The 24,665-nt window shown below is 42.4% G+C and overlaps 1 protein-coding gene across 3 annotated transcripts in view; it reads left to right on the top strand.

Moving 5' to 3' along the window:
* The window catches only part of ralgps2 (Ral GEF with PH domain and SH3 binding motif 2), a 359,688-nt gene that overhangs the window by 100,682 nt on the left and 234,341 nt on the right, over positions 1 to 24,665 (top strand). For all 3 annotated transcript variants that reach the window (XM_080196004.1, XM_080196003.1, XM_080196005.1), the window contains exon 8: positions 11,974 to 12,100. In XM_080196004.1, coding sequence (XP_080052130.1) covers positions 11,974 to 12,100 — 127 coding nt within the window. The remainder of the gene's footprint in view (positions 1 to 11,973; positions 12,101 to 24,665) is intronic.

Here is a 24,665-nt window from a genome sequence, read left to right as displayed (position 1 = left end):
TGGGTGGTATTCCGGAATTCCATTTCAGTAAGTATTTCAATTTTGTTTTCTTAAAAAAAAAATGCCAAGAAGACATAGCAAACATCTGAATGGTCAGATTAATGACTCACGTTAGATGCTTGGTCAAAGTCTTTGCCCTGAGTGTTAATTTTTCTGTTCCTTTTTGCATGTTGGTAGATACAGTGCATATTCTCTCCTCCAACCCTCCAACCCACCTTGGGGCAGCAAGCCTCAGGATACCGTAAGTGATCCTTGAAAGGGAACAGATTTATACTCTGCAACCATTTCAAATGTATAGGAGGACAAAATATCAACGGCATGATGAAAACAACAAATGAATCAACAGGAGGAAATTATTTGGATGAGTAATACAATAATATAAATCATAAGCTGGGGTGAAGCGAGGGCAATGTGAGGAAAACCTCTTTATGCAGTGAATGGTTAAGAATGCACTGCCTGAGAGTGTGGTGGAGGCAAATTCAATCACAGCTTTCAAACGTGATTTAGATTGTTAACCTGCAATGGAAAGATTTGCAGAGCTACAAAGAAGAGTCTGGGGAATGGAACAGGACAAGTTGCTCTTGCAGAGAACTGGCATGGACTCGACAGGCCAAATAGCCTTCTGTACTGCATTCACATTATGAATCCATAAGGTGATGGGTTGTGGTATGATGTGTCTGCAGCTATGCTGCAGCTTACCCAATTGCTTCCCAATGTCTGTCATCACAATCCTTCACCAACCTGGTCACTTATCCCTCTTAGCTTCACTTGGCCAGTGGAGTCCATTTAACCTTAACTGCCTTTGTACAGTACAGTAAGACCCAGATTTCATTGGGTTGTTGGTTGCACCTGACTGCATTGAATGAAAACACAATAATGTAGACTGCAGAGAAATGGATGCTGGAGACTTGGCCATTCACAGTTCCTCCTCCAGTGCCAAGTGTAGCCCAGGGATAATACTTAGTTCAACTTGTTCCGCGTCAACTATTTTTATGTCAACTTTATTAACAGGAAGACTTGAGAAAGGCTTTTTGGATAAGTTGTTGATTTTGTTGTTGAAGAATGATGTTGGTTCTTTACACAAAATGACGAAGGCCTTGTTCATTGCTGTGCTATCACTCAAATGCATGCTGCTTTGGAGGCAGATAAGAGAAAGCTGCCATAAGCCTCTTCAACTACTGCTGAAAATTCCTCTTGGCTTTTTGGCTAAGATCAAGTGTAGTATCGACATGCTGTGCTTGGTTGAAGTCATTAGGTTACATATTAGCTTCATTTGAAGCAATTTTTAAAAGCGGCATCTCGGCCTTTTGGCTAAGATGCAAATTAGATCAAGCCTTGGAGGAGGAGCTATGCCTATTCCAATCAGCTTGGGTCATGTAGATCAAATCCAAGATTGGGGGTGAGAGCCCTGTCTTGTCAGCCTGGATCGGGAATGTCTCAATTTGTTGAGAGTCTGAATTGGACTTAATTTGACTGAATTGGAATAAAAACAAAAAAAACCTATGATACTTTATAACTGTTTCCTTGTCAATGAGAATCTCTCATCTCCCCACTCTGACCATACAATTTGCATTTGCATCCAGTGTTAGATCATCAGTCTACTCCTGTTCCTGTGCCATCAGGAATATGTCTTCACATTCCCATTTATTTCTCTATTCCTCCATTAACTGTTTGACAAAACACTCCCCTTTTCCAAAGTCCCAACCATGAAGATGACAGGAGTTCCTGGATTGCTGAACAAAGTTTTGCTGCCCCAGTGTTCCAGGGGACAGATCCTTGAAATTAACATGAAGATCTGATCTAGGCACAAAGAAGTTGCGACATCTTAGCCTTCTATTCATTGATTTTGTCTACACTTCCCGTTGCCTCGGCGAAGCAACCAGCATAATTAAGGACCCACGCACTCCGGGCGTACTCTCTTCTTTGGGGAAAAATATACAAAAGTCTGAGGTCACGTACCAACTGACTCAACATCTTCTTCCCTGCTGCTGTCAGATTTTTGAATGGACTTACCTTGCATCAAGTTGACTTTCTCTACACCCTAGCTATGACTGTAATATTACATTCCCTTGTTTCTTTCTCTATGAACAATATGTTTTGTCTGTATGGCATGCAAGAAACAATACTTTTCACTATGTTAATACATGTGACAATAACAAATCAAATCAAAATCAAAGAAGGAATTAGAATTCACCACAACTTTATCTAAACTTGCCCATATATAGATCTTGGCTTATTACTTAGGAAAAAAACATAAGCCATATCATGGGCTTTTAAATTTACCCTTTAAGGCCATTACTACTTGTAGGATCTTTATACCATTATGCTCAATTCAGTGCTTCCAAGAGTGTCTTTATGTTCCCCCTCCCCATTATATTAAGTGCCATGAGGAAATCCAGATGCATCAGTGCTTCCTGAGATAAAGTTCATTAGGTCTTTAATATTAAAAAGACCAACTCTGTTTAACAATAACGGTAAACGTATTCCAATGCTGCACCCAGCAGATAAATATTCACTTAGATTTGCAATTTACTTAATATTTTTAGGTGCAGTTTATCATCTGGAAATAACCCAATTTTATAGCAATCTCTCCTGCTCTCAAAAAATAAGTAAGAAGTCTCACAACACCAGGTTAAAGTCCAACCAGTTTATTTGATAGTAATTCCACAAGCTTTCGGAAATGGTGTTCCTTCGTCAGGTGTGTGTGGAAGGTTCTGATCAGAGAAGGGCATATAAAGTCACACACAGTTTTCAGGATGCTGATTAGAATGCAAATTTTTATAGCTAACCTGCTGTTCAACTCTTGAAGATGCAGACAATGTCCCGTCTCTCCCCCCCCCACCGCCCCCCAACCTCGATTTCTCTCCCCCCCACCGCGAAGATTTAAGTTGTAATATAGAAATCCTTTGCAGTTAATTTATTTCAGTGAGTTGAGGGTGAATGCCGCTGTCTGCAAAAAACATCTAAAATGAAAAATGTTAGAATTAGAAACATGATAATCAGGGACACAGCAACATGACCTCCCTACTTCTGAATTAAATTTCCCTTGCACTAAATGATATCATTCCATTGGTGTTATAGAGAATTATAGTAAGCATATTTGAATATATATGTGGATATCTTTAGCAAGTGTGAGCATGCACAAGTGATGTCATCAGTAGCGTGGGCTAGTGCGGGTTTATTATTGCCACAAGGGATCTGTGTATAGCAGTGTATAGTTGAAGCTAGTTTCTGAATCTATGCTGAACTGTTTGTTTGCTATTTTTGTAAGTAAAGAATATAAGAACATAAGAAATAGGAGCAGGAGTAGGCCATCTGGCCCTTTGAGCCTGCCCCGCCATTCAGTAAGATCATGGCTGATCTGAAGTGGATCAGTTCCACTTTCCCGTTTTCTCCCCATAACCCTTAATTCTCCTGTCTATCAGAAACCTATCTACCCATGACTTAAATATATTTAGCGAGATAGCCTCCACCACTTCAACGGGCAGAGAATTCCAGAGATTCACCACCCTTTGAGTGAAGAAGTTCCTCCTCAACTCTGATCTAAACTGCCCCACCCCCCCCCTTATCTTGAGGCTGTGTCCTCTAGTCCTGCTATCCTTTCTAAGCGGGAAGAATCTCCCTACCTCTGCCCTATCTATCCCCTTCATTATCTTGTACGTCTCTATAAGATCCCCCCTCATCCTTCTAAACTCCAACGAGTCCAGACCCAGACTATTTAGTCCCTCTTCATAGGCCAACCCCCTCATCTCCGGTATCAGCCTAGTGAACCTCCTCTGCACTCCCTCCAAGGCCAATATATCCTTCCGCAAGTGCAGCAACCAAAACTGCACACAGTACTCCAGCTGCGGCCTCACCAGTACAGTTGCAGCAAGACCTCCCTACTTTTATATTCTATCCTCCTCGCTATAAAGGCCAACATTCCATTTGCCTTCTTGATCACCTGCAGACTGGGTTTTTGCGACTTGTGCACAAGGACCCCCAGGTCCCCCTGCACCGTAGCATGCTGCAGCTTTTCGCCTTTTAAATAATAATCCCTCCTACTATTATTTCTGCCAAAGTGGATAACCTCACACTTGCCAACATTATACTCCATCTGCCAGGTCCTCGCCCACTCGCTCAGCCTACCCAGATCTCTCTGCAGACTTGCCACACCCTCCACTCAATTTGCTTTTCCACTCATCTTTGTGTTATCAGCAAATTTCATCACCCTACACTCAGCCCCCTCCTCCAGATCATCTATATAAATGGTAAACAGTTGAGGCCCCAGCACCGATCCCTGTGGCACTCCACTAGTCACCAGTCACCAACCAGAATAGCACCCATTGATACCAACTCTTTGCTTCCTATTAGACAGCCATTCCTCTATCCACGCTAACACCTTACCCCCATCTCCGTGCACCCTAACCTTCTGTAGCAACCTTTTGTGAGGCACCTTATCAAACGCCTTTTGGAAATCTAAAAACACCACATCCACTGGTTCCCCTCTGTCGACCGCCATAGTCACATCCTCATAGAAATCCAATAAATTTGTCAAACACGACTTCCCCTTAACAAATCCGTGCTGTGTCTGCTCGATCAAACCATCCTTTTCTAGGTGCCTTGCTATTTCTTCTTTGATGGCTTCTAGCATTTTTCCAACTACAGATGTTAAACTAACCGGCCTATAATTCCCTGCCTTTTGTCTGCTACGTTTATTAAATAGCGGTGTAACATTAGCCGTTTTCCAATCTTCCGGCACTTCCCCAGAGTCCAGCGAATTTTGATAAATAATTACTAAGGCATCTGCAATCACCTCTGCCATTTCTTTCAGAACCCTGGGATACATTCCATCCGGTCCTGGGGACTTGTCCACCTTCAGTCCCATTAGTCTATCAAGCACTACCTCTCTAGTGATAGTAATAGCATTTAAGCCCTCATCTTCTACCCTCCTTCTGTCTTTAATATCCGGCAAACTATTTGTGTCCTCCTCCGTGAAGACCGAGGCAAAAAACTTATTTAAAGCCTCAGCCATTTCCTCATCGCCCACTGCTAAATCCCCCCTCTCATCCTCCAAGGGTCCAACGTTCACTCTAGCCAGCCTCTTTTTCTTTATATATTTGTAAAAGCTTTTACTGTCATTTTTTATATTTAGTGCTAGTTTAGCTTCATACTCTATCTTTTCTTTCTTTATCACCTTCTTAGTCATTCTTTGTTGATTTTTAAATCTTTCCAAATCTTCTAATCGCTCACTATTTTTAGCCACTCTGAACGCATCAGCTTTTAATTTAATACTCTCCTTTATTTCCTTCGATAACCACGGCTGGTTATCGCTTCTCCTACAGTCCTTCTTTACCATCGGAATATATTTCTGCTGAGTACCGAAAAAGATCTCCTTAAAAATCCTCCACTGTTCCTCAGCCGCCCTACCAACCAATCTGCGCCCCCAATCTACATTCGCCAATTCCGCTCTCATTCTATCATACTCCCGTCTGTTCAAGCAGAGGACACAGGTTCGGGACCCTACTTTCTCATCCTCCATCTGCATCAGAAATTCAGTCATACTATGATCACTCGTCCCAAGAGGATCCCTCACAAGAAGATCCCTAATTCTACCTGCCTTGTTACACAACACCAGATCTAAGCTCGCTTCCTCGTAGGTTCTGTCACATACTGTTCAAGGAAACTATCCCGACAGCATTCCAAAAACTCTTCCTCAAGCCCACCGCATCCGACTTGGGTCAACCAATCAACATGCAGATTAAAATCCCCCATAATTATCGCTGTTCCGTTTCTGCACACATCAATTATTTGCTTGTTTATAGCCCGTCCCACCTCAAAGTTATTATTTGGGGGCCTGGAAGTCCAGTGTCTTCCTCCCCTTACTATTCCTTATCTCCACCCACAACGATTCCACGTTTTGCTCTTTGGAGCCTATATCTTCCCTTACTACCGCCCTGATATTATCCTTAATTAACAGAGCTACCCCAGCCCCTTTTTCCTCCCGTCTATCCTTCCTAAACACCTGATACCCCTGGACATTCAGCTCCCAGTCCCTGTCACCCTGCAACCACGTTTCCGTAATGGCCAGTAGATCATATCCATTTGTGCCGATTTGCGCCATCAGCTCATTCACTTTGTTCCGAATGCTTCGTGCATTCAGGTAAAGTGTCTTTATACCAGCCTTTATCTGGACCTTATCTGCAGAAACGCCACTAACCTCTCTCATGCCCCCTATTCCTTTTATTAGTGGGACATCCTCAACATTTACCTGCACACGTACCCTCTCCTTTACTTTTATCTACAGTCCTAGTTATACGGTTTGCCAGGACTTTGGTCTCAGCAAGATTCAGACTAAGACCATCCCATCTGAACAGGTCCCATCTGCCCCAACACTGGTGCCAATGCCCCATAAATTCAAACCCATTCCTCCCACCAATCCTTGAGCCACCCATTCATCTCCTTAACCCTATTTACCCTGTGCCAATTTGCACATGGTTCAGGTAGTAACCCAGAGATAACCACCTTGTCGGTTCTGCTTTTTCATTTGATTCCCAGCTTTGCATACTCCCTCTGCAGATCCTTAGCTCCCATTTTGCTTATGTCGTTGGCACCCACATGAACCAAGACGACCGGATTCTCACCCTCCCACTCCAGGTTCTTCTGCAGCCCAGATGAGACATCATGGACCTGACCACCAGGCAGACAACACACCCTTCAGTATTCTTTATCATTGTCACAAAGGACAGTGTCTATGCCCCTAACTACACTATCCCCAATTACCACTACATTCCTCTTTACTTCTTCCGCTTTGCCCTTTGTCTGCACCACTGTACCGTGGACAGTTTGCTTGTCAACCTTGCAGCCGTTGTTCTTGTCCACACTGGGAGCAAGAATCTCAAACCTGTTGTGCAGATTCAGGGGCTGAGGCTTTTGGCTGCCCCTCCTTCCTCTCATCCTTCCTCCCCCCACCCCCCTCCTTCCTCCTCTCACCCTCCCTCCCCACACCCCCCCCCTCCTTCCTCCTCTCACCCTCCCTCCCCACACCCCCCCTCCTTCCTCCTCTCACCCTCCCCCCCTCCTTCCTCCTCTCACCCTCCCCCCCCTCCTTCCTCCTCTCACCCTCCCCCCCCCCCTCCTTCCTCCTCTCACCCTCCCCCCCCCCTCCTTCCTCCTCTCACCCTCCCCCCCCCCCCTCCTTCCTCCTCTCACCCTCCCCCCCCCTCCTTCCTCCTCTCACCCTCCCCCCCCCTCCTTCCTCCTCTCACCCTCCCCCCCCCTCCTTCCTCCTCTCACCCTCCCCCCCCCTCCTTCCTCCTCTCACCCTCCCCCCCCCTCCTTCCTCCTCTCACCCTCCCCCCCCCCCCCTTCCTCCTCTCACCCTCCCCCCCCTCCTTCCTCCTCTCACCCTCCCCCCCCCTCCTTCCTCCTCTCACCCTCCCTCCCCCTGACCCTCAGAGTTAGTCAGTTTGGAGGGTTCAAATTTCTCTTGTGACCCATTATCCAGGTTACACTCCCCCTCCCTGATGAGCCTCAGTGTCTGAAGCTCAGAGTTCAGCACGTGTGCTTTGAGTTGTAACTCTTCAAGCAACCAGCACTTGCTGCAGACATGGTCACTGGGAAGTACCTTGGGGTCCACCAGCTCCCACATCGTACAGAAACAGCACATCACATGTCCCTCCATCTCAGTCTCCTAGTGAATTCTAAACACAGTTAAGAATTTAGACTTACCTTGCCCTTTTCTCCCAAGCCCTGTGAGCCAAAGCCCTTACGGCTCACTCTGCTTCCCTCTCACTCCGCTGCCCGCTGTCTACTGCAACCCTCCTTTTACATGTTGCGTGGTTAAAAAAAAATCTCTTTCCACAAAGCCCCGTGGCCCACTTCCTGTTTAACTTTTAAAGCAGAAATACCATTAAAAAGCCCGCGAAAATCTTTACAAAGGCAATCGCTTACCTTTACTCTGTGTAACCTTCTCTCCGCTCACTCCAATGAACAATGAGAGGGCTTACCTCGCTAGGTGAGAAGATTGAGCATTCGCAACCTGTTCCATTACCTTTTGTGGCCAAGTTACCACATCCTTTTGGTGACATAGAGAAAAAGGAAAGGAAAAGAAATGTTTGAGATGCAGCATGGCAACACAAAGTTTTGCACCGTGAGCCGCTAGTTGGCAAAGCGAGCAATGATCAAGAGTGGGTTTTGTGTGTTTCTGATGTAAGACAAGTTAGCAATACCATGACTATGTTTAGGATTATCTGTGAATTTGTGGAAGAGAATGGGGACTGGACTGAATATGTTGAAAGGTTTTTCTTGGCGGATGGGATAGCAGATGAGGCTAAAAAGTGCTCAATTCTCCTGTGTGTGTGTGTGGCGGGAAGACTTACAAGCTAGTGAGGAGTTCAGCAACATCACAGAAACTGGGGACATTTCACTTGTGGATTTAGTTGCACTCATTCGGAATCACCACAATCCAGAGCCCTCATTGATTGTCCGGTGGTTCAAGTTCCATAGTCATTTTTTGTAAGGCAGCTAACTTTGTTGCTCAATTATGCCAACTTGCTGAATATTGAGAGTGATATTGGATGATGTGTCCTGAGGCAGGACAGCCTGTGGCATTAATGAAGGCAGTATACAGCAGTGGTTTTCAAGGTTTATTTCTAGCAATCCACTTTGACACAATGGCCTCTTGACTGACTAACCGGATAGATCAGCTGTAGTATTGCTGCTACAATCACAATCTAAGTGGGATTTACTGTACATTTAAAATTACACCTTCTTACCTTTTCACGAAGTGCACAGAACTTGAATTGTGTGAGGCAATACTAAGAACTTTTCCTTGTCATGGTGGCTATGTCACTGTCTGAGTTAAGAAATCTTCATTGTCGTACCACCTTCTTCAAAATGTATGCAGTGAGCAGAACATCCTGCTTTCTTTTGAACAGGATCACAGAACATCCCATGCTTGTTTTAAACAGGATATCTGGTTACCCGTTTTCAATATTCCCGCCTGGGTTGAGACTTCGAGAAACCTTGGTATACAGTGTTGCTTGTTGGGAGAAGCCACAGTGACTTTCAAGAAGGCTCTAGAATTTTCACAGGGAATGGAAATGGCTGTCAACAATGCAAAAAATAATCAAAAGGAGAAAAGATGGGGGCAATGCATCAAATGAGAAAAGGGCCACGAAACAAAAAGGCAAAAACATTGATATTCGGGTGTGGAGGGACACACTATTCAAATTATTGCATATTCATGGACACTGTGATAATTGCAACAAAAATGGATATTTGGCTAAAAAGTGCAGGGGTGCTAAGAGCAAGTCTAACGCTGGGCAGGGAAGCTTCAATTAATTACACATCACCTGGAAAGCACAGAGCAGGAAGAGGAGCATTCCTACAGCATGTTTAATATGAGGTGAACGTGCAGCCCATCTACAGTGGAAGTCGAGGGATAGAAAATTAAGATGGAGGCAGACACTTGAGCCTCTGCATCTGTCAACAGTGAGGAGACCGACAGAAGGAATTGGGCTCTAAGCAGGGATCAGCCCTTACTGAAGCAGGAACCAACCTTTGGATGTACACCAGAGAGACTATACCATTATTTGGAGCTTTAGAGGTGGACATTGCACACAATAGCCTAGAAGCAAAATCACGGCTGCTGGTGATAAAAGGGCATGGGCCCAAACTACTCGGGTGTGACTGGCTCATTAAAATTCAGCTGAACTGAGGTGAAATAAAGCACATAAAAGTGACAGAGGATGTCATCCAAAAATTACCCTGATATCTTCAAAGACAAACTGGATCCATTATGTGATGCTACAGTTAAGTTGTTCGTCAATCCTTTGGCTACTCCTTACTTTTGCAAACTCAGGACAGTGCCCTACACCATGAAAGGTGAAGTGTAGGAAGAATTGGAGTGTCTGCAGAGGCTAGGAATCATTGAACCCATTCGGTTCTTTCTCTCTGGGCAACGATAATTCCTGTGCTTAAAAGTGGTGACACTATGCACGTACGTGGGGATTACAAACTTTGCCGTCAGTCAGGCTTCCCAAGCTGCCATGGATAGAAAATCTGTTTTTCACTCTTGCAAGGAGGCAAGACGTTTTCATAACTTGACATGAGCCAAGCCTACCACAGCTCTTGTTAGATGAGGACTCAAAATAGTATGTCACAATCAACACCCATAAGGGTTTGTTCAAGCACAGCTGTCTGGTTTTGAGGTGTTTTCCAGTCCAGCAATTTTTTTCAAAGGCCAATGGACAACTTGTTGCAAGGGATTCCTCATATAGTTTATTTAGATAACACCTTAATCACAGGGAAAATTTAGGAGTAGCACCTCAATAACCTGGATCAAGTGTGAAAGTCATTTTCAGAGGCAGGCTGTGACTGAAGTGTAGCAAATGCATCTTCCAGGCACAGAGTCTGGAATATTTGGGTTACAACATCACAGTGCACAATCTGCAAAAGCTTTTATTCTCTGCTATAGACGCAGGACTGAATGTAAACCACATCATTATTGTAATCAGAAATCCCAGGGGAACGTGAGGAAACAAAAGTCCATTAACTCTACTGAACATAACCAATTGTGAGGCTGAAATGAGTGAATTATCCTGCTCTCCCAGCATCAGGGTTGCATTCCCTCCGGGCACACTGACTATTGCAGAATTTTTAAACATTGAAAGTAAGTGAGTGGGGCGGGTTGGGGGGGGGGTGGGTGGCAAGTATTATAGAGTGTTATAGTAAGCATCTTCCTATTTGAATATATATACTGAAGTCTTTAACAAGTGTGAGCATGTGCGAGTGACATAATTGGTAACACAAGCTTGCAGAGGTCTGTTACTGCCACAAGGGAGCTGTGTATAATTGCTGCTTGTTTCTGAATCATTGCTGTACTGTTATTTCAATATTTTCAGAAAAAATTGAGCATTCACAATGTGTTGTGACTACCTTTTTGTGGTCAAGTTGCCATAATTAGTATTCCTAAATACTTGCTGTATCTGCATGCCAACCTTTTGTGATAGATGCAGTAGGACACCCCGATCCTTCACCTTGGACCTGGGTAACCTCTCATTTAGATAATATGCTTTTTTATTCTTCCTGCTAAAATGGACAGTTTCACATTTTCACCACATAATGCTCCATTTGCCAGATCTTTGCCCAGTTACTTAACTTACCTATATCTTTTTGTAGCCTCCTTATGTCCATTTATGCAAGTCATTTATATAAGTTGTCAACAGTTGAAGTCCCAGCATTGATCCCAGTGACACATGATTTGTTACATCTTGCCAACCTGCAAGAGACACTTTCATGCCAACTGTCTGCTTCCTGTTAGCCAGCTACCACGCCAATATGTTACCCCTAGAACATGAGCTATTATTTTCCTCGATAACCTCCTGATGTGGCACTTTATCTAATGCCTTCTGGCACTATCTGTCAACAGCACAGTGCTTTTCATTTCCTTGTGATAGCTCAAATCATTCAAAACCATTGATTACTTTCAAAATGTAATAGCTGTTATTTAGACAGTGGTATGGATAATTTGCAGAGCTCTGCAAACAAAAAATGGAGAGAAGTAATCATTTCATTTGTTTTGCCCTTACTGATCGAAAGGAGGACGTTAACCAGTACACCAGGAACACTGGCAGCCCTTTCAATTAGTGTCAGAGTTTGGGACCTTGGTTCAATATGTCATTCAAAAGGTGGCATATCCGACAGAATGGTATCTGCTAAGTACAGTCTAGACCATGTGCTGAAGTCCTGAAATTAACTAGAAATTATATTTGTGAATGGACCGTTTTCATCTGCATCATCTTTTAGTTAGGGAAGCAGAAAATCTTTGTGGTAACAATTTGTCTGCAAGGGGTATTCCCAGTATGCTAAATTCACCTGCAGCCCTTGAAAATCTCTTCATAGTATTTTTAATATTTGTTTGTTGAAAGACTGTCCAACATTAACTACCGTTACTCAGTGTCTTGATTTTTCCTACTTTTGTTTTCACAGCTTTTAAGCAGAAAAGATAAAACAATGTTTGAAAAATTAGAATATCTGGTCTCTAAAGAAGACAATTACAAGAGGCTCAGGGATTATGTTACTAGTTTGAAGATGACTCCATGTATTCCATATTTAGGTAAGAATTGCACTTTTAAATTCTTCAGAAGTAATCTTCCATTCAGATACCTCTTAAACGCTTGGGCAAATTAGTTGGCAAGCAAAATAGAAAGTTATTGTTAGTTACAGTCTGGCACTCAAATGTATTTACTTTTTTCAGCAGTTTTTAAAATTCTTGTTTATAAGAGAGGAAATTTTGCCAATGATAAATACAAACAATTCATTGTACGAGTTAATTTTCAAACATTGTTTGTGCACCATCATTTATCTCAATCAGAAGTCAATCCTTAACATTATTTGCTTCCAACTTTATACATATTTAGGAATTGTGTTAATGCAAATGAGAGAGCTGTTATTTCAATCATTTTATAAACTTGGGAATATTAAATTTTTATTCCCACTATTTTAGTGGGATGATTAGAATGTCAGTGCTAATGATTTGTGACTTCAGCATGCAGATGGACTGGGAAAATCAGGTAGGTCGTGAATGTCTAAGAGATGTGATCTTGGAGCAGCTTGTGACAGAGCCTACTGGGGAACAGACAATTCTGGATTTGGTGATGTGTATTGAGGCAGACTTGATTTGGGAATTTAAGATGAAGGAACCCTTAGGGAGCAGTGACCACAATATGATAGAATTTGCGGTTTGAGAGAGAGAAGCTGGAATCAGATGTAACGGTATTACAGTTGAATAAAGGTAACTGCAAAGACATGAGGGAGGAGCTGGCCAGAGTAGATTGTCTTCCCTGCTAAGCTTCCTTCCTAATGAAACAGCAATAGCAGGAGTTTTTGAGAGTTATTCAGGAGGCACTACAGAAATTCATCCCAAGGAGGAGGAAACACGCTAAGGGGAGGACAAGGCATTCATGGCTGACGAGGGAAGTCAAGGACAGCATAAAAGCAAAAGTAAAAGCATGCAAAGTGGCAAGGATTAGAGGGAAGCCAAAGGATTGGGAAGCCTTTAAAAGTGAGCAAAGGAAAACTAAAAAAGCAATAAAAGGTGAAAAGATGAAATATGAGTGTAAGCTAGCTAGCAATATAAAAGAAGATGGAAAGAGTTTTTTCAATATATAAAAGGTAAGAGAGAGACAAAAATAGCCATTGGACCACTGGAAAATGAGGCTGCAGATATAATAATGGGAAACAAAGCAACGGCAGAGGAACTGAATAGTTACTTTGCATTAGTCTTCACAGTGGAATACACCAGTGGATGCCAGAGTTCCAGGAGAGTCAGGGGACACAGGTGAGTATTGTGGCCATCTTTAAGGAGAAGGTTCTTGGGAAATGGAAAGGTCTGAAGGTAGATAAATCATCTGGACCAGATGGACTACACTCCAGGTTTCTAAAAGAGATAGCTGAGGAAATTGTGGAGGCATTTGTGGTGATCTTTCAGGAATCACTGAAGGTAGGGAGGGTACCAGAGGACTGGAAAGTAGCTAATGTAACACCGCTGTTTTAGAAGGGAGGGAGGCAGCAGACTGGAAATTATAGGCTGCTTAGCCTGACTTCAGTCATTGGCAAGACTTTAGAGTCCATTATTAAAGATGAGATCGCAGAGTACTTGGAGGTGCATGATAAAGTAGGACTGATTCAGCACGGCTTTCTCAAGGGGAGTTCATGTCTGACAAATCTGTTAGAGTTCTTTTGAGGAGATAACAAGGAAGTTAGATAAAGGAGAACCAGTGAACATGATTTATTTAAATTTCCAGAAGGCCTTTGACAACGTGCTGCATGGGACATTGTTAAATAACTTAAGTGCCCATGATGTTAAGGGTAAGATCCTGGCATGGATAGAGAATTGGCTGATCAGCAGAAGGTGGGGATAAAGAACATAAGAACATAAGAAATAGGAGCAGGAGTAGGCCATCTAGCCCTTCGAGCCTGCCCCGCCATTCAATAAGATCATGGCTGATCTGTCGTGGCTCAGTTCCACATTCCCGCCCTCTCCCCATAACCCTTAATCCCCTCTCTTATCAAAAACCCATCAACCCGCGTCTTAAAAATATTTAGCGAGGTAACCTCCACCACTTCAACGGGCAGAGAATTCCAGAGATTCACCACCCTTTGAGTGAAGAAGTTCCTCCTCAACTCCGTTCTAAACCGCCCCCCCTTTATCTTGAGGCTGTGCCCCCTAGTCCTACTGTCCTTTCTGAGCGGGAAGAGTCTCTCCACCTCTATCCTATCCATCCCATTCATCATCTTATACGTCTCAATGAGATCTCCCCTCATTCTTCTAAACTCTAACAAGTACAAGCCTAGTTTATTCAGCCTCTCCTCATAGCTCAATCCCCTCAACTCCTGCATCAGCCTAGTAAACCTCCTCTGCACTCCCTCCAAGGCCAAAATATCCTTGCGTAAGTACGGCGCCCAAAACTGCACACAGTTCTCCAGCTGCGGCCTCACCAATGCCCTATACAGCCGCAGCAAGACCTCCCTACTTTTATATTCAATCCCCCTCGCTATGAAGGCCAGCATCCCATTCGCCTTCCTGATCACCTGCTGCACCTGCAAGCTGGGTTTTTGCGACTCATGCACAAGGACCCCGAGGTCCCTCTGCACCGTCGCCTGCTGCAGTTTTTCACCACGTAAGTGATAATCCTTCCTACCATTCTTCCTACCAAAGTGGACCACCTCACACTTGCCAACATTAAATTCCATTTGCCATTTCCTCAGGATGGCAGCCAGTAACTAGTGGTGTGCCTCAGGGGTCAGTGCTGGGATCACAACCTTTTGCAATATGCATTAACGATTTGGAGGAAGGAACTGAAGGCACTGTTGCTAAGTTTGCAGAAGATACAAAAATGTTGAGGAAGCAGGGAGGCTGCAGAAGGACATGGACAAGTTAGAGTGGGTAAAAAAATAGCAGATGAAATATAATGTGGAAAATTGTGAGGTCATGCACTTTGGAAGGAGGAATGGAGGCATAGACCATTTTCTAAATGGGAAAATGCTTAGGAAATCAGAAACACAAAGGGACTTTAGAGTCATTGTTCAAGATTCTCTTAAGATTAACGTGTAGGTTCAGTCAGCAGTTAGGAAGGCAAATGCAGTGTTAGCAGTCATGTCAAGACAGCTAGAATAAAAGCGCAGGGATGTACTTCTGAGGCTGTATAAGCCTCTGGTCAGACCCCATTTAGATTATTGTGAGCAGTTTTGGGCCCCATATCTGAGGAAAGATGTGCTGGCCTTGGAAAGGGTCCAGAGGAGGTTTGCAAGAATGATCCCTGGAATGAAGAACTTGTCATTTGAGGAACAGTTGAGGACTCTGGGTTTGTAGTTTAGAAGGCTGAGGGGGGGATCTTATTGAAACTTGCAGGATACTGTGAGGCCTGGATAGAGTGGACAGAGAGAGGATGTTTCCACTAGTAGGAAAAAACTAGAACCAGAGGGCACAACCTTAGGATAAAGGGGTGATTCTTTAAAACAGAGATGAGGAGAAATTTCTTCAGCTAGAGTGGTGAATCTGTGGAACTCTATGCCGTGGAAAGCTGTGGAGGCCAGGTCATTGAATGTCTTTAAGACAGAGAGATAAGTTGTTGATTAATAAGGGAAAACATCACACATCAGGCCATTCAGTCCATCTAGTCTATGATAACTCTTTCAGTTGTTCACACTCCCTGGCTCTTTATCTTATTATTTCTTCTCCCAAGTATTTATCAAATTTGCTTTTGAAATCTATTATTGATTAGCCATGATTGAATGGCGGAGCAGATTCGATGGGCCAAGTGGCATCATTCTGCTCCTAAGTCATATGGTTTTATGGTACAGTGCATCTCAATAGAATTGGAAAATTAGAGGACTCATCTACCCACCTGAGGGTATGGTACACAGTCTGTTGGTTGAATTAAGAAAGGCACTTATAGAAACCCAGCACAGCTCTGTTAAGAATTGAGATATGGGTTTATAAATAGTGTGTGATGGAAAATAAACATTAAAATGTACCACCTTGAACTTGGATTAGCCTTTCTATAGATTAATAATCTCAAGTGTCTGTCTCACCATTTTCAATCCCTTGTATGCTACTGAAGATTAATGAGACCACCAATTCATGCGTAACATTTTTTCAACTGCTGAACGTTCATATGTCAGAACTCACTGATATTCCAGATGAACAATGAAGAGATAAGTTCAGTTTTAATTTGTGCTATAGTTAGGAATTTGTAGAGGTATCTTTTTTCCTTTGAGATAGAATAAAAATCTGTTCTCAGTTATATGAGACTATGGATGAATATTGAATCACATTAACAATGAGCGCAAATGGCGATGAGAGTCAGAAAATGAGATTCTTGCTGACAAGAACTTGTCTTCCGATTCTTCACACCCTCTCGTTGAATTGGGTTCTGTAGTCAGGAACCTCATTATAATAACAATTCATTAGCTAGTCAATTCTCACAATCACTTCTACCCTCGTTGAATGTTCAGCCATCACACTGGTGCGGTTTACAGCAGTTCTATAAAAATATAAACCTGGTAACTTCACCGAGGGGTATTTCAGAGCGAGAGTCCAGGCCGCCACTGGCCACCAGCGAGTCCAATGGAGAGGGTGTACCAGAGACCATGGGAGTCCATCCCAGGTCGGTCTGGGGGGGTTTGAGTCTCAGGTGTTGGGTGGGGGTGATTGGATGTTATCATGGTGTGGGCCTTTGCTATTGGGGTGAGGCGGAATTTCCATTGGGGGGCAGTTGGATCTCTTGGGTGGAAGGCCCTGAGGTATGCACCAGGTGATTCTCTTCCCTGTGGATGCCCAGGGGCCCCTGCTCTCCCCCATTGGTTAGAGGCTGGAGTGAGATCCAGAAGCCCTGCCATCCTTTGGTGATGGTACTTGTGGATGTCCACAAGTGCTTACGCCATGCAGTTGATGCCTTGCAATATCCTTCAGCCATGGAGTGCATGCCCTGAACAATGAGAGTGGAAATAAAAACATAACAACCAGAAGCAGGGGTTAGCAATTTAGCCCCTCGAGCCTGGCCTGCTATTTAATATGATCGTGGCTGATGTCATCTGGGCCTGAACTCCACTTCCCTGCCCATTCACCACAGCCTTTCAAACCCTTACAATATCTGTCCACCTCTTAAATTTACTCAATTTTTGGAATTCACCACACTCTGGTGAACTTTTAAGAGAAGTAATTTCTCCTCATTTCTGTTTTAAATCTGCCACCTCCTATCCTAAACTATGACCTCTTGCTGTGGATTACCATACAAAAAGAAACGTCCTCTCCAAATCTACTTTGTTATTCTCTTTATCGTTTTGTACATCTCAATTCAACCTCCTCTCATTCTTCTAAAATTCCAGAGAGTAAAGGCCTAAACAGCCCAATCTCGCTCAGTAAAACAAACCTCCCACCTCTAGAATCAATCTTGCGAACTTCCTCTGTAATGCAACTACTTCCCTCCTCAAGGGGACCAAAACTGTCCACATCTTCAGTAGTGCTTGGAACAGTAGGAGCAACACTTCACTACTTTCATATTGCATTCCTTTAGCAATAAATGCCAAGATTCAATTTGCCTTCCTTTTTACCTGTTGAACTTGCATCCTAGCTTTCTGAGATTCATGCATGAGGACATCCAGATCCTTCTGCACTGAAGCACTCCAAGGTTTCTCTGCACTTAGATAATAATTTGCCCTTGTATTTTTCCATAAAAATGGAAAACCTAACTTATCCATGTTAAATTGAGTTGAATCTTTTGATTATACATTCCATTCTAACTTGACAAATATAAGCAGTTAGCTCATTACCAAACAGGCTGATAGTAATGGTATTGGACTTTTGATTATTGGACTCTTATTTAGAAGCTGCTGTTCATTGGACATCCAACGTAAGTTCAATACAATAGTAAAGATTGCTGCTTTTAGCTTATTAAGTTTATTGGAAAATTGTTACCAAGCTTGAGTTCAGAGACAAGAATTGATGTGTATGCAAGTCCTTTGTCTTTTCACTAATGTTGCACTCAACAGACGGAATTCTAAGTCCCATGATGGGTCAGGATAGGGGACAGGGAGTGTTTCATGTTGCAGAGGCCAATGGGAAACCACACCACATCATCTGTCCTTGATGTAAATAATTATGCAACACGTTTTGCGGCATCTTCTGTAGCAGGATTGGATGGATGGCATGTACACTGTTATCACATCCCAGAAACAGATTTAAAAGGAACCCAAGTTCACTGATCCATTGTTGAAGAAAGAAGATGGACTCTGAGGCTGGAAATCCATCTGATAAATGCTTCCTCAGCTCACTACTATGGTGGTCCAGGGTCATTGGCACCTTGCATCCTAATCTCCTGAGACAGCCCAATTCAGCTAAGTTCTGACCTTTGGACGTCAGAGGTTTTCTGGAGTGGAATCACGGAAAATTGGCCATGTCGGGAAGATTCTGGTCAGGCCTTTGTCTGCAGCCCACCTATGGAATGCAAATTGGATTTACATGGGGCTCCAGGGATTTCCAATTCACCATGCTAGGCAGTATTGGAAAATGCTACTGTAATTTCATGTCAGTGTGAAAATGATATTTGAGCCTCCTGCAATATTAGCACACATACCACCATACACCCTTCCGCCCACCATTGATCCCATACATAAGGGCATGGGAGAATTCCATAGTCTCAATGCAGTTTGAATCCAGATTGAGGGACTGACCACAACAATAGGATGAAGAGCATTGATGCGTTTTATAAAGAGGTTTTCATGTTACAGTTTGGTTTGAAGTAACTTTGGTCCTTGATACAAGTTTAGGTCTTGTTGATGCACTAACTGACCACACATTTGCTATTAGACACATAGTAATCGCTTGATTTCTCTTTTTCCAACTCTGATATTTATTGTGCAATTTATTGACAATGTAGAAGTATTTTTTTTCCAGATTTTACATTGTAATCTTTGTAGTTTGGGATTGCAAATAAAATAAATTGCCTGTTGTCTGTGCAGTTAATCTATTTCAGCCTAATTTCTGATCTGCAGTTTGAAATTTGAAATCTTCCAATCTGTAGTGAAAAACAATTAAGATAGAAAAATACTGCAGATGCTGGAAGTTTAAGTCAAACACAGTAAGTGCTGGAAATGTTCTGTAGATTCAACAGCCCCAATGTAGAGAAAAACAGTTTTTTTCAGATTGCTGAGCTTTCATCAGAAACATTGAACTCTGACCTCAATTCAGAAGAAACTTCAGAAACAAAAAAATTAGGCAATTAATGTGTGATGCACAAAACCTGCTAAAACTTTTTGTTTTAAATGTTTTTCTCTTTTTGTGCCTTAGAGGTTTCCTCTCCCCTTGTGTTCTTGGAAAAATGTACAAATTCATGCTGTCTCTGGAAATTATGTTTCAACATCTTTCTCAGGATTTTGATTAAATTCCGTGTTGTCTCAGTTTCTGGTTATTTCAATTTCAAGTACTTGACTGATTGCTTTACCATGCAGTGAGAACTGAATAGTGACTTTAAGAAATAGTATTTAGAGCTATTTGTATTCTAGGCTGTATCCAGTAACATCCAGACAAACACGCAATCCCACAAGAATCAATAAAGAAAGCTATTAATCATCTGTTGGTTTCTGCGCCTGGAGGGCTCTGTAGACTAGGATGCTGGCCAAACCTACGCACCGACCAACTCAAAACAAAACACATGATAAAACTAAGGGTATTTTCTTGAAGTTTACTCAATTAGTGTAGTCTGGCAACAGTAATGGAAAATAAGTGTTTGAATTATGAATTTCTATCTAAACTATTAAAGTCATTTTTATTCATAAAGTACAGAACTCACAAACTTGCCTTGGGTTGTCTCCTGTGTCTTTAATAGAAAAACAAGTAAAGTTCATTTTCTTCTGCTATCTCAATTTAATAAACTTGAAATAGACTGTATTTTGTAGCAGTCTGAGCACTATAACATACCATAATTCAATGCATTAGCCATAGCTTATTTACCTGCATCAGGACAATTTTTTTGCATCATGTGACCTGTTTATAATGCCATGCGTTTATTGAATATTCCATTATTTTTTGCTGATTTCCCTTTTCCAAGAGATAAAACACCACTTTCTGGGTTTATTTAAACCAGGTATGCATGAGAGAGCGGAGCAGGATAAGTGTGAAATATGGATAACCTGGAGTTGTTGAGAACCAGGAGAAAATAGAACAAAAAGTAAAAGGATGAGATGTGAAGGAATAAGACCTATAAAATGTGACGGTGGGAAAGTTTGTATAGAACTGGTAGAAATAGCAGAGTTGCTCAATGAATGCTTTACTTCGATATTCACGGTGGAAAAGGATCTTGGTGGTTGTAGTGCAGGCTTGCAGAGGACTGAAAAGCTTGAGTACGTAGACATTAAGAAAGAGGATGTGTTGGCGCTTTTGAATAGCATCAAGATAGATAAGTCACCGGGACCAGATGGCATGTATCCCAGGTTACTGTGGGAGGCAAGGGAAGAGATTGCAGAGCCTCTGGTGATGATCTTTACATCATTGATGGAGATGGGAGAGGTTCCAGAGGATTGGAGGATTGCGGATGTGGTTCCTATATTCAAGAAAGGGACTAGAGATAGCTCAGGAAATTATCGACCAGTGAGTCTAACCTCAGTGCTTGGTAAGTTGATGGAGAAGATCCTGAGATTTATGAACATCTAGAGAAGTATAGTATGATCAAAAATAGTCAACACTGCTTTGTCAAAGGCAGATTATGCCTTACGAGCCTGGTTGAGTTTTTTGAAGATGTGACTAGACACATTGATGAAGGAAGAGATGTGGTTTATATGGACTTCAAGGCATTTGATAAGGTTCCCCCATGCAAGACTTACTGAGAAAGTGAGGGGGCATGGGATCCAAGGGGATATTGCTTTGTGGATCAGAACTGGGTTGTAGATGGGTCTTTTTCTGCATGGAGGTCTGTCACCAGTGGAGTGCCCCAGGGATCTGCTCTGGGCCCCTTGCTGTTTGTGATTTTTATAAATGACCTGGGTGAGGAAGTGGAGGGATGGGTTGGTAAGTTTGCCAATGACGCAAAGGTTGGAGGTGTTGTGGATAGTCTGGAGGGATATCAGAAGTTGCAGCATGACATAGGATGCAAGACAGGGCAGAGAAGTGGCAGGTGGAATTCAACCCAGATAAGTGTGCGGTAGTTCATTTTGGCAGGTCACATGGGATGAAGAATATAATACTAAGAGTAAGACTCTTAGCAGCGTGGAAGATCAGAAGGATCGTGGGGTCCGGGTTCATTAGGACACTCAAATCGGCTTCGCAGGTAGAGGATGTGGTTAAAAAGCCGTATGGTGTACTGGTCTTCATCAATTGAGGAATTGAGTTTAGGAGTCGGGAGATAATACTGCAGCTGTATAAAACCCTGGTCAGACCCCACGGAGTACTGTGCTCAGTTCTGATCGCCTCATTACAGGAAGGATATGGAAGCCATTGAAAGGGTGCAGAGGAGATTTACAAGGATGTTGCCTGGATTGGGTGGCATGCCTTATGAGGATAGGTTGAGAGAGCCTGGGTGTTTTCTCCTTGGAGAGACGAAGAATGAGAGGTGACCTGACAGAGGTGTATAAGATGTTGAGAGGTATTGATCGAGTGGATTCTCAGAGGCTTTTTCCCAGGGCTGAAATGGCTGCCACAAGAGGACACAGGTTTAGGGTGCTGGGGAGTAGATACAGAGGAGATGTCAGGGATAAGTTTTTCACTCAAAGAGTGGTGGGTACATGGAATCGGCTGCCATCGGTGGTTGTGGAAGCAGATTTGATAGGGTCTTTTAATTGACTTCTGGGTGAGTACATGGGACTTAATAGGGTTGAGGGTTATAGGTAAGCCTAGTAGGTAGAGATATGATCAGCGCAACTTGTGGGCCGAAGGGCCTGTTTGTGCTGTAATTTGTCTATGTTCTATGTTCTGACTTCAAGCAGAAAGTAAATCCTGGCAAAGAATACAGTAAGAAGTCTGACAGCACCAGACTTCTTACTGTGTTTACCCCAGTCCAACGCCGGCATCTCCACATCAAAGAATACAGTCACAAAGGTGTTTAGCTAAACAAACATTAGGAGCACAATAATGAATATGGGGATAGCTTGGATTGGAGAAAAGTTGGAAGAATGTATCTGAATCAACACTGGGTCAATTTTTTTGTCTTCAGGCAAACATCATTTGGATTTGTGCACTGCAAGAATGGTTTGAGATTTGCTAATATGACAGAAACTGCAAGTTTGGTAAATAGTGAGGAAGACGACATAGGCAGGTTGGTTCAATAGACAAACAAGTAGCTGATAAGCTTTAATGCAGAGTAGCGTAAGCTATCCAATTTGCAAAGAAAAATGAGGAATGGGAATGTAAGGGAAAGTCTTCATAATCCCAGATGACCATAGGCTGCTCCCCCCTTTGAGGGGGAGAGCAGACTGCTGGTGATTTTAACCTGAGGATCACCACACCTCTGGCAAGAGCAAGGTTGAGAAGGCAAGCCTACATGAATAACCTCAGCCGGTACAGAGTGGGAGCATACACTCGCTGCAAATATGCAAAAGGCTATGAATGAGCAGAGCCATCTGGGGATGTAAATATATTATTCCTTGAAAGCGCATAAAAGCAGGTAATGAAGCCTTTAAAATAGCTAGAGATATTCTGAATTTTAAAAATGGGGCTTTCATAAGTTATGAGAAATTCGAACACGGCAATAGTTCAATCCAGTTGGGACAATCTATTTCATTCACCTGATAGTGAAAAGGACAACAAAACCACAGTGTACACTCAGGCTGATAACTGTTGTTTTTCATCTGTGGCATGAGCAGAAATTTGAAATACTAAGACTATCTCCACATGAAAAATATATTACTCAACCATTTTCTCAAACAACCAATCAAGTTACAGCGTGACTTTTTTTTATCATACCTTTAGCTCCCTTTAAAATGTAGATAATACAAACCTGTATTTATTTGTTTATAATTCTTCTGGCTCATTTGGTTAGAGGAGGCAATTTCTAACAACATGAAGAAAGGCAGGTTATCAGTCTGCTTTGTATAAATTAAACAACGAACTTATTTGTGATGAACTCCTCTAACTTGTATTAAAGAATGCCTTGTTCTGGTCAAAAGAATTATGGACTTAATAGCATTCATCAGGACCAAACAGAACAAACATTGAGCTTTGTACAGATCTTAATACAAATTAAGCATTTTGGTTCAACAGTTTAAGCAGAAGTGTACTTATAATCCAGATCATGATTATTGCATCTATTTATGTGTGCATACCTTTGTGAATGTCCACCCTTCTGGTCCATGGTTCAATGAGTTACTTGCTCATAAGCAGATACATTCCCCAAAAACTCAGAAGAATACTGACAAGTAACACTGACTGACTGCTGAATTGTTTTCAATTCCTGATGCTAACTTTCTGTCATATCTACATTTCCCTGTCTCACACCATTAAAAAAATGTTCCCCTACTTGTATGATCAAAGTAGATAAGTTTACACTTTGCTACACGTTATTCCATCTGTTTATGCCTGCTTACTAATTCTGTCTATATCCTTTTGCAGTATTTTTGCATCCTTCTCACAGCTTACTTTCCCAAATAATTGTTTTTCATCAGCAAACTCAAATGCATTTCATTTGGTCCCTCATCAGAATAATTGATAGAGATTATAAATAGCTGAGGCTTGAGCACGAATCCTTGCATTACCCCAGCAGTTATAGTCTGCCAACACAAAATTAATCTATTATTCCAAGTCCTTGTTTCCTGTCCATTAACCAATCCTCAGTTCATGTTAGTGTATTATCCAAATCCCACGAGCCTTTATTTTGTGTAATCACCTCTTGTGTGGTATCATATCAATTTTTTGCAAATCCTAAAACAGCTTTTCTATCTGTTCCAATCTCAAGATTTCAACAGATTTGTCAAACATGATTTTCCTTTGAGAAGGTCAAAGGTATCCAGTATTCTACTTTGTCAACATAGGTGTTTGGTGATAAATAACAGGTACCACATCCAAGTTCCCATTGTACAGGTTAAAAACATCTGCCAATTTGATATAATTACAAAAGAATCATGGAGTAATACAATGCAGAAGGATGCCATTTGGAACAGCAATCCGGTTAGCACTGAAGGAGCCTCAGCTCTAGCAGTTGTCCAACAGGTTCGCTGTTCTTCCAGTTTGGATGGACAAAAACAAGGACTTGTAGTGATGATGAGCAGCCTGACCATGACACCGCAGTGCAGGAAACCATTCAAGGGGGAGAAGTTAAAAGAGTGTAATAGGGGACAATATAGTTAGGAGGATAGGTATGGTTTACTGCAGCCAAGAGTGACAGTTCTGAAAACTGTGTTGGCTGCCGGTGCCAGGATTAAGGGTTATTTCTTTGGATTGGAGAGGTACTTGGAGTGAGAGGAAAATGTCCAAATGTTATGGTCCACGTGGGTACCAATGACATAGGGAGGTCTAAGGTTATGCTGAGAGAGTATGAGCAGTTGGAGGATCAGAGGCAATAATTTCTAGATTACAACCTGAACCATGAGCAAATTAGCACAGGATGAATAAGATCAGAAAGTTGAATGCATGTCTCAAAGGTTAGTGTAGGAGAAATAGGTTTCCATTCATGGGACCAGTGCTATGGACA

Source organism: Carcharhinus amblyrhynchos, chromosome 9 (assembly GCF_965287045.1).
Source record: "Carcharhinus amblyrhynchos chromosome 9, sCarAmb.v2.hapA, whole genome shotgun sequence".
Classification (NCBI taxonomy): Eukaryota; Metazoa; Chordata; class Chondrichthyes; order Carcharhiniformes; family Carcharhinidae; genus Carcharhinus; species Carcharhinus amblyrhynchos.
This window is presented reverse-complemented; position numbering and strand designations above follow the sequence as displayed.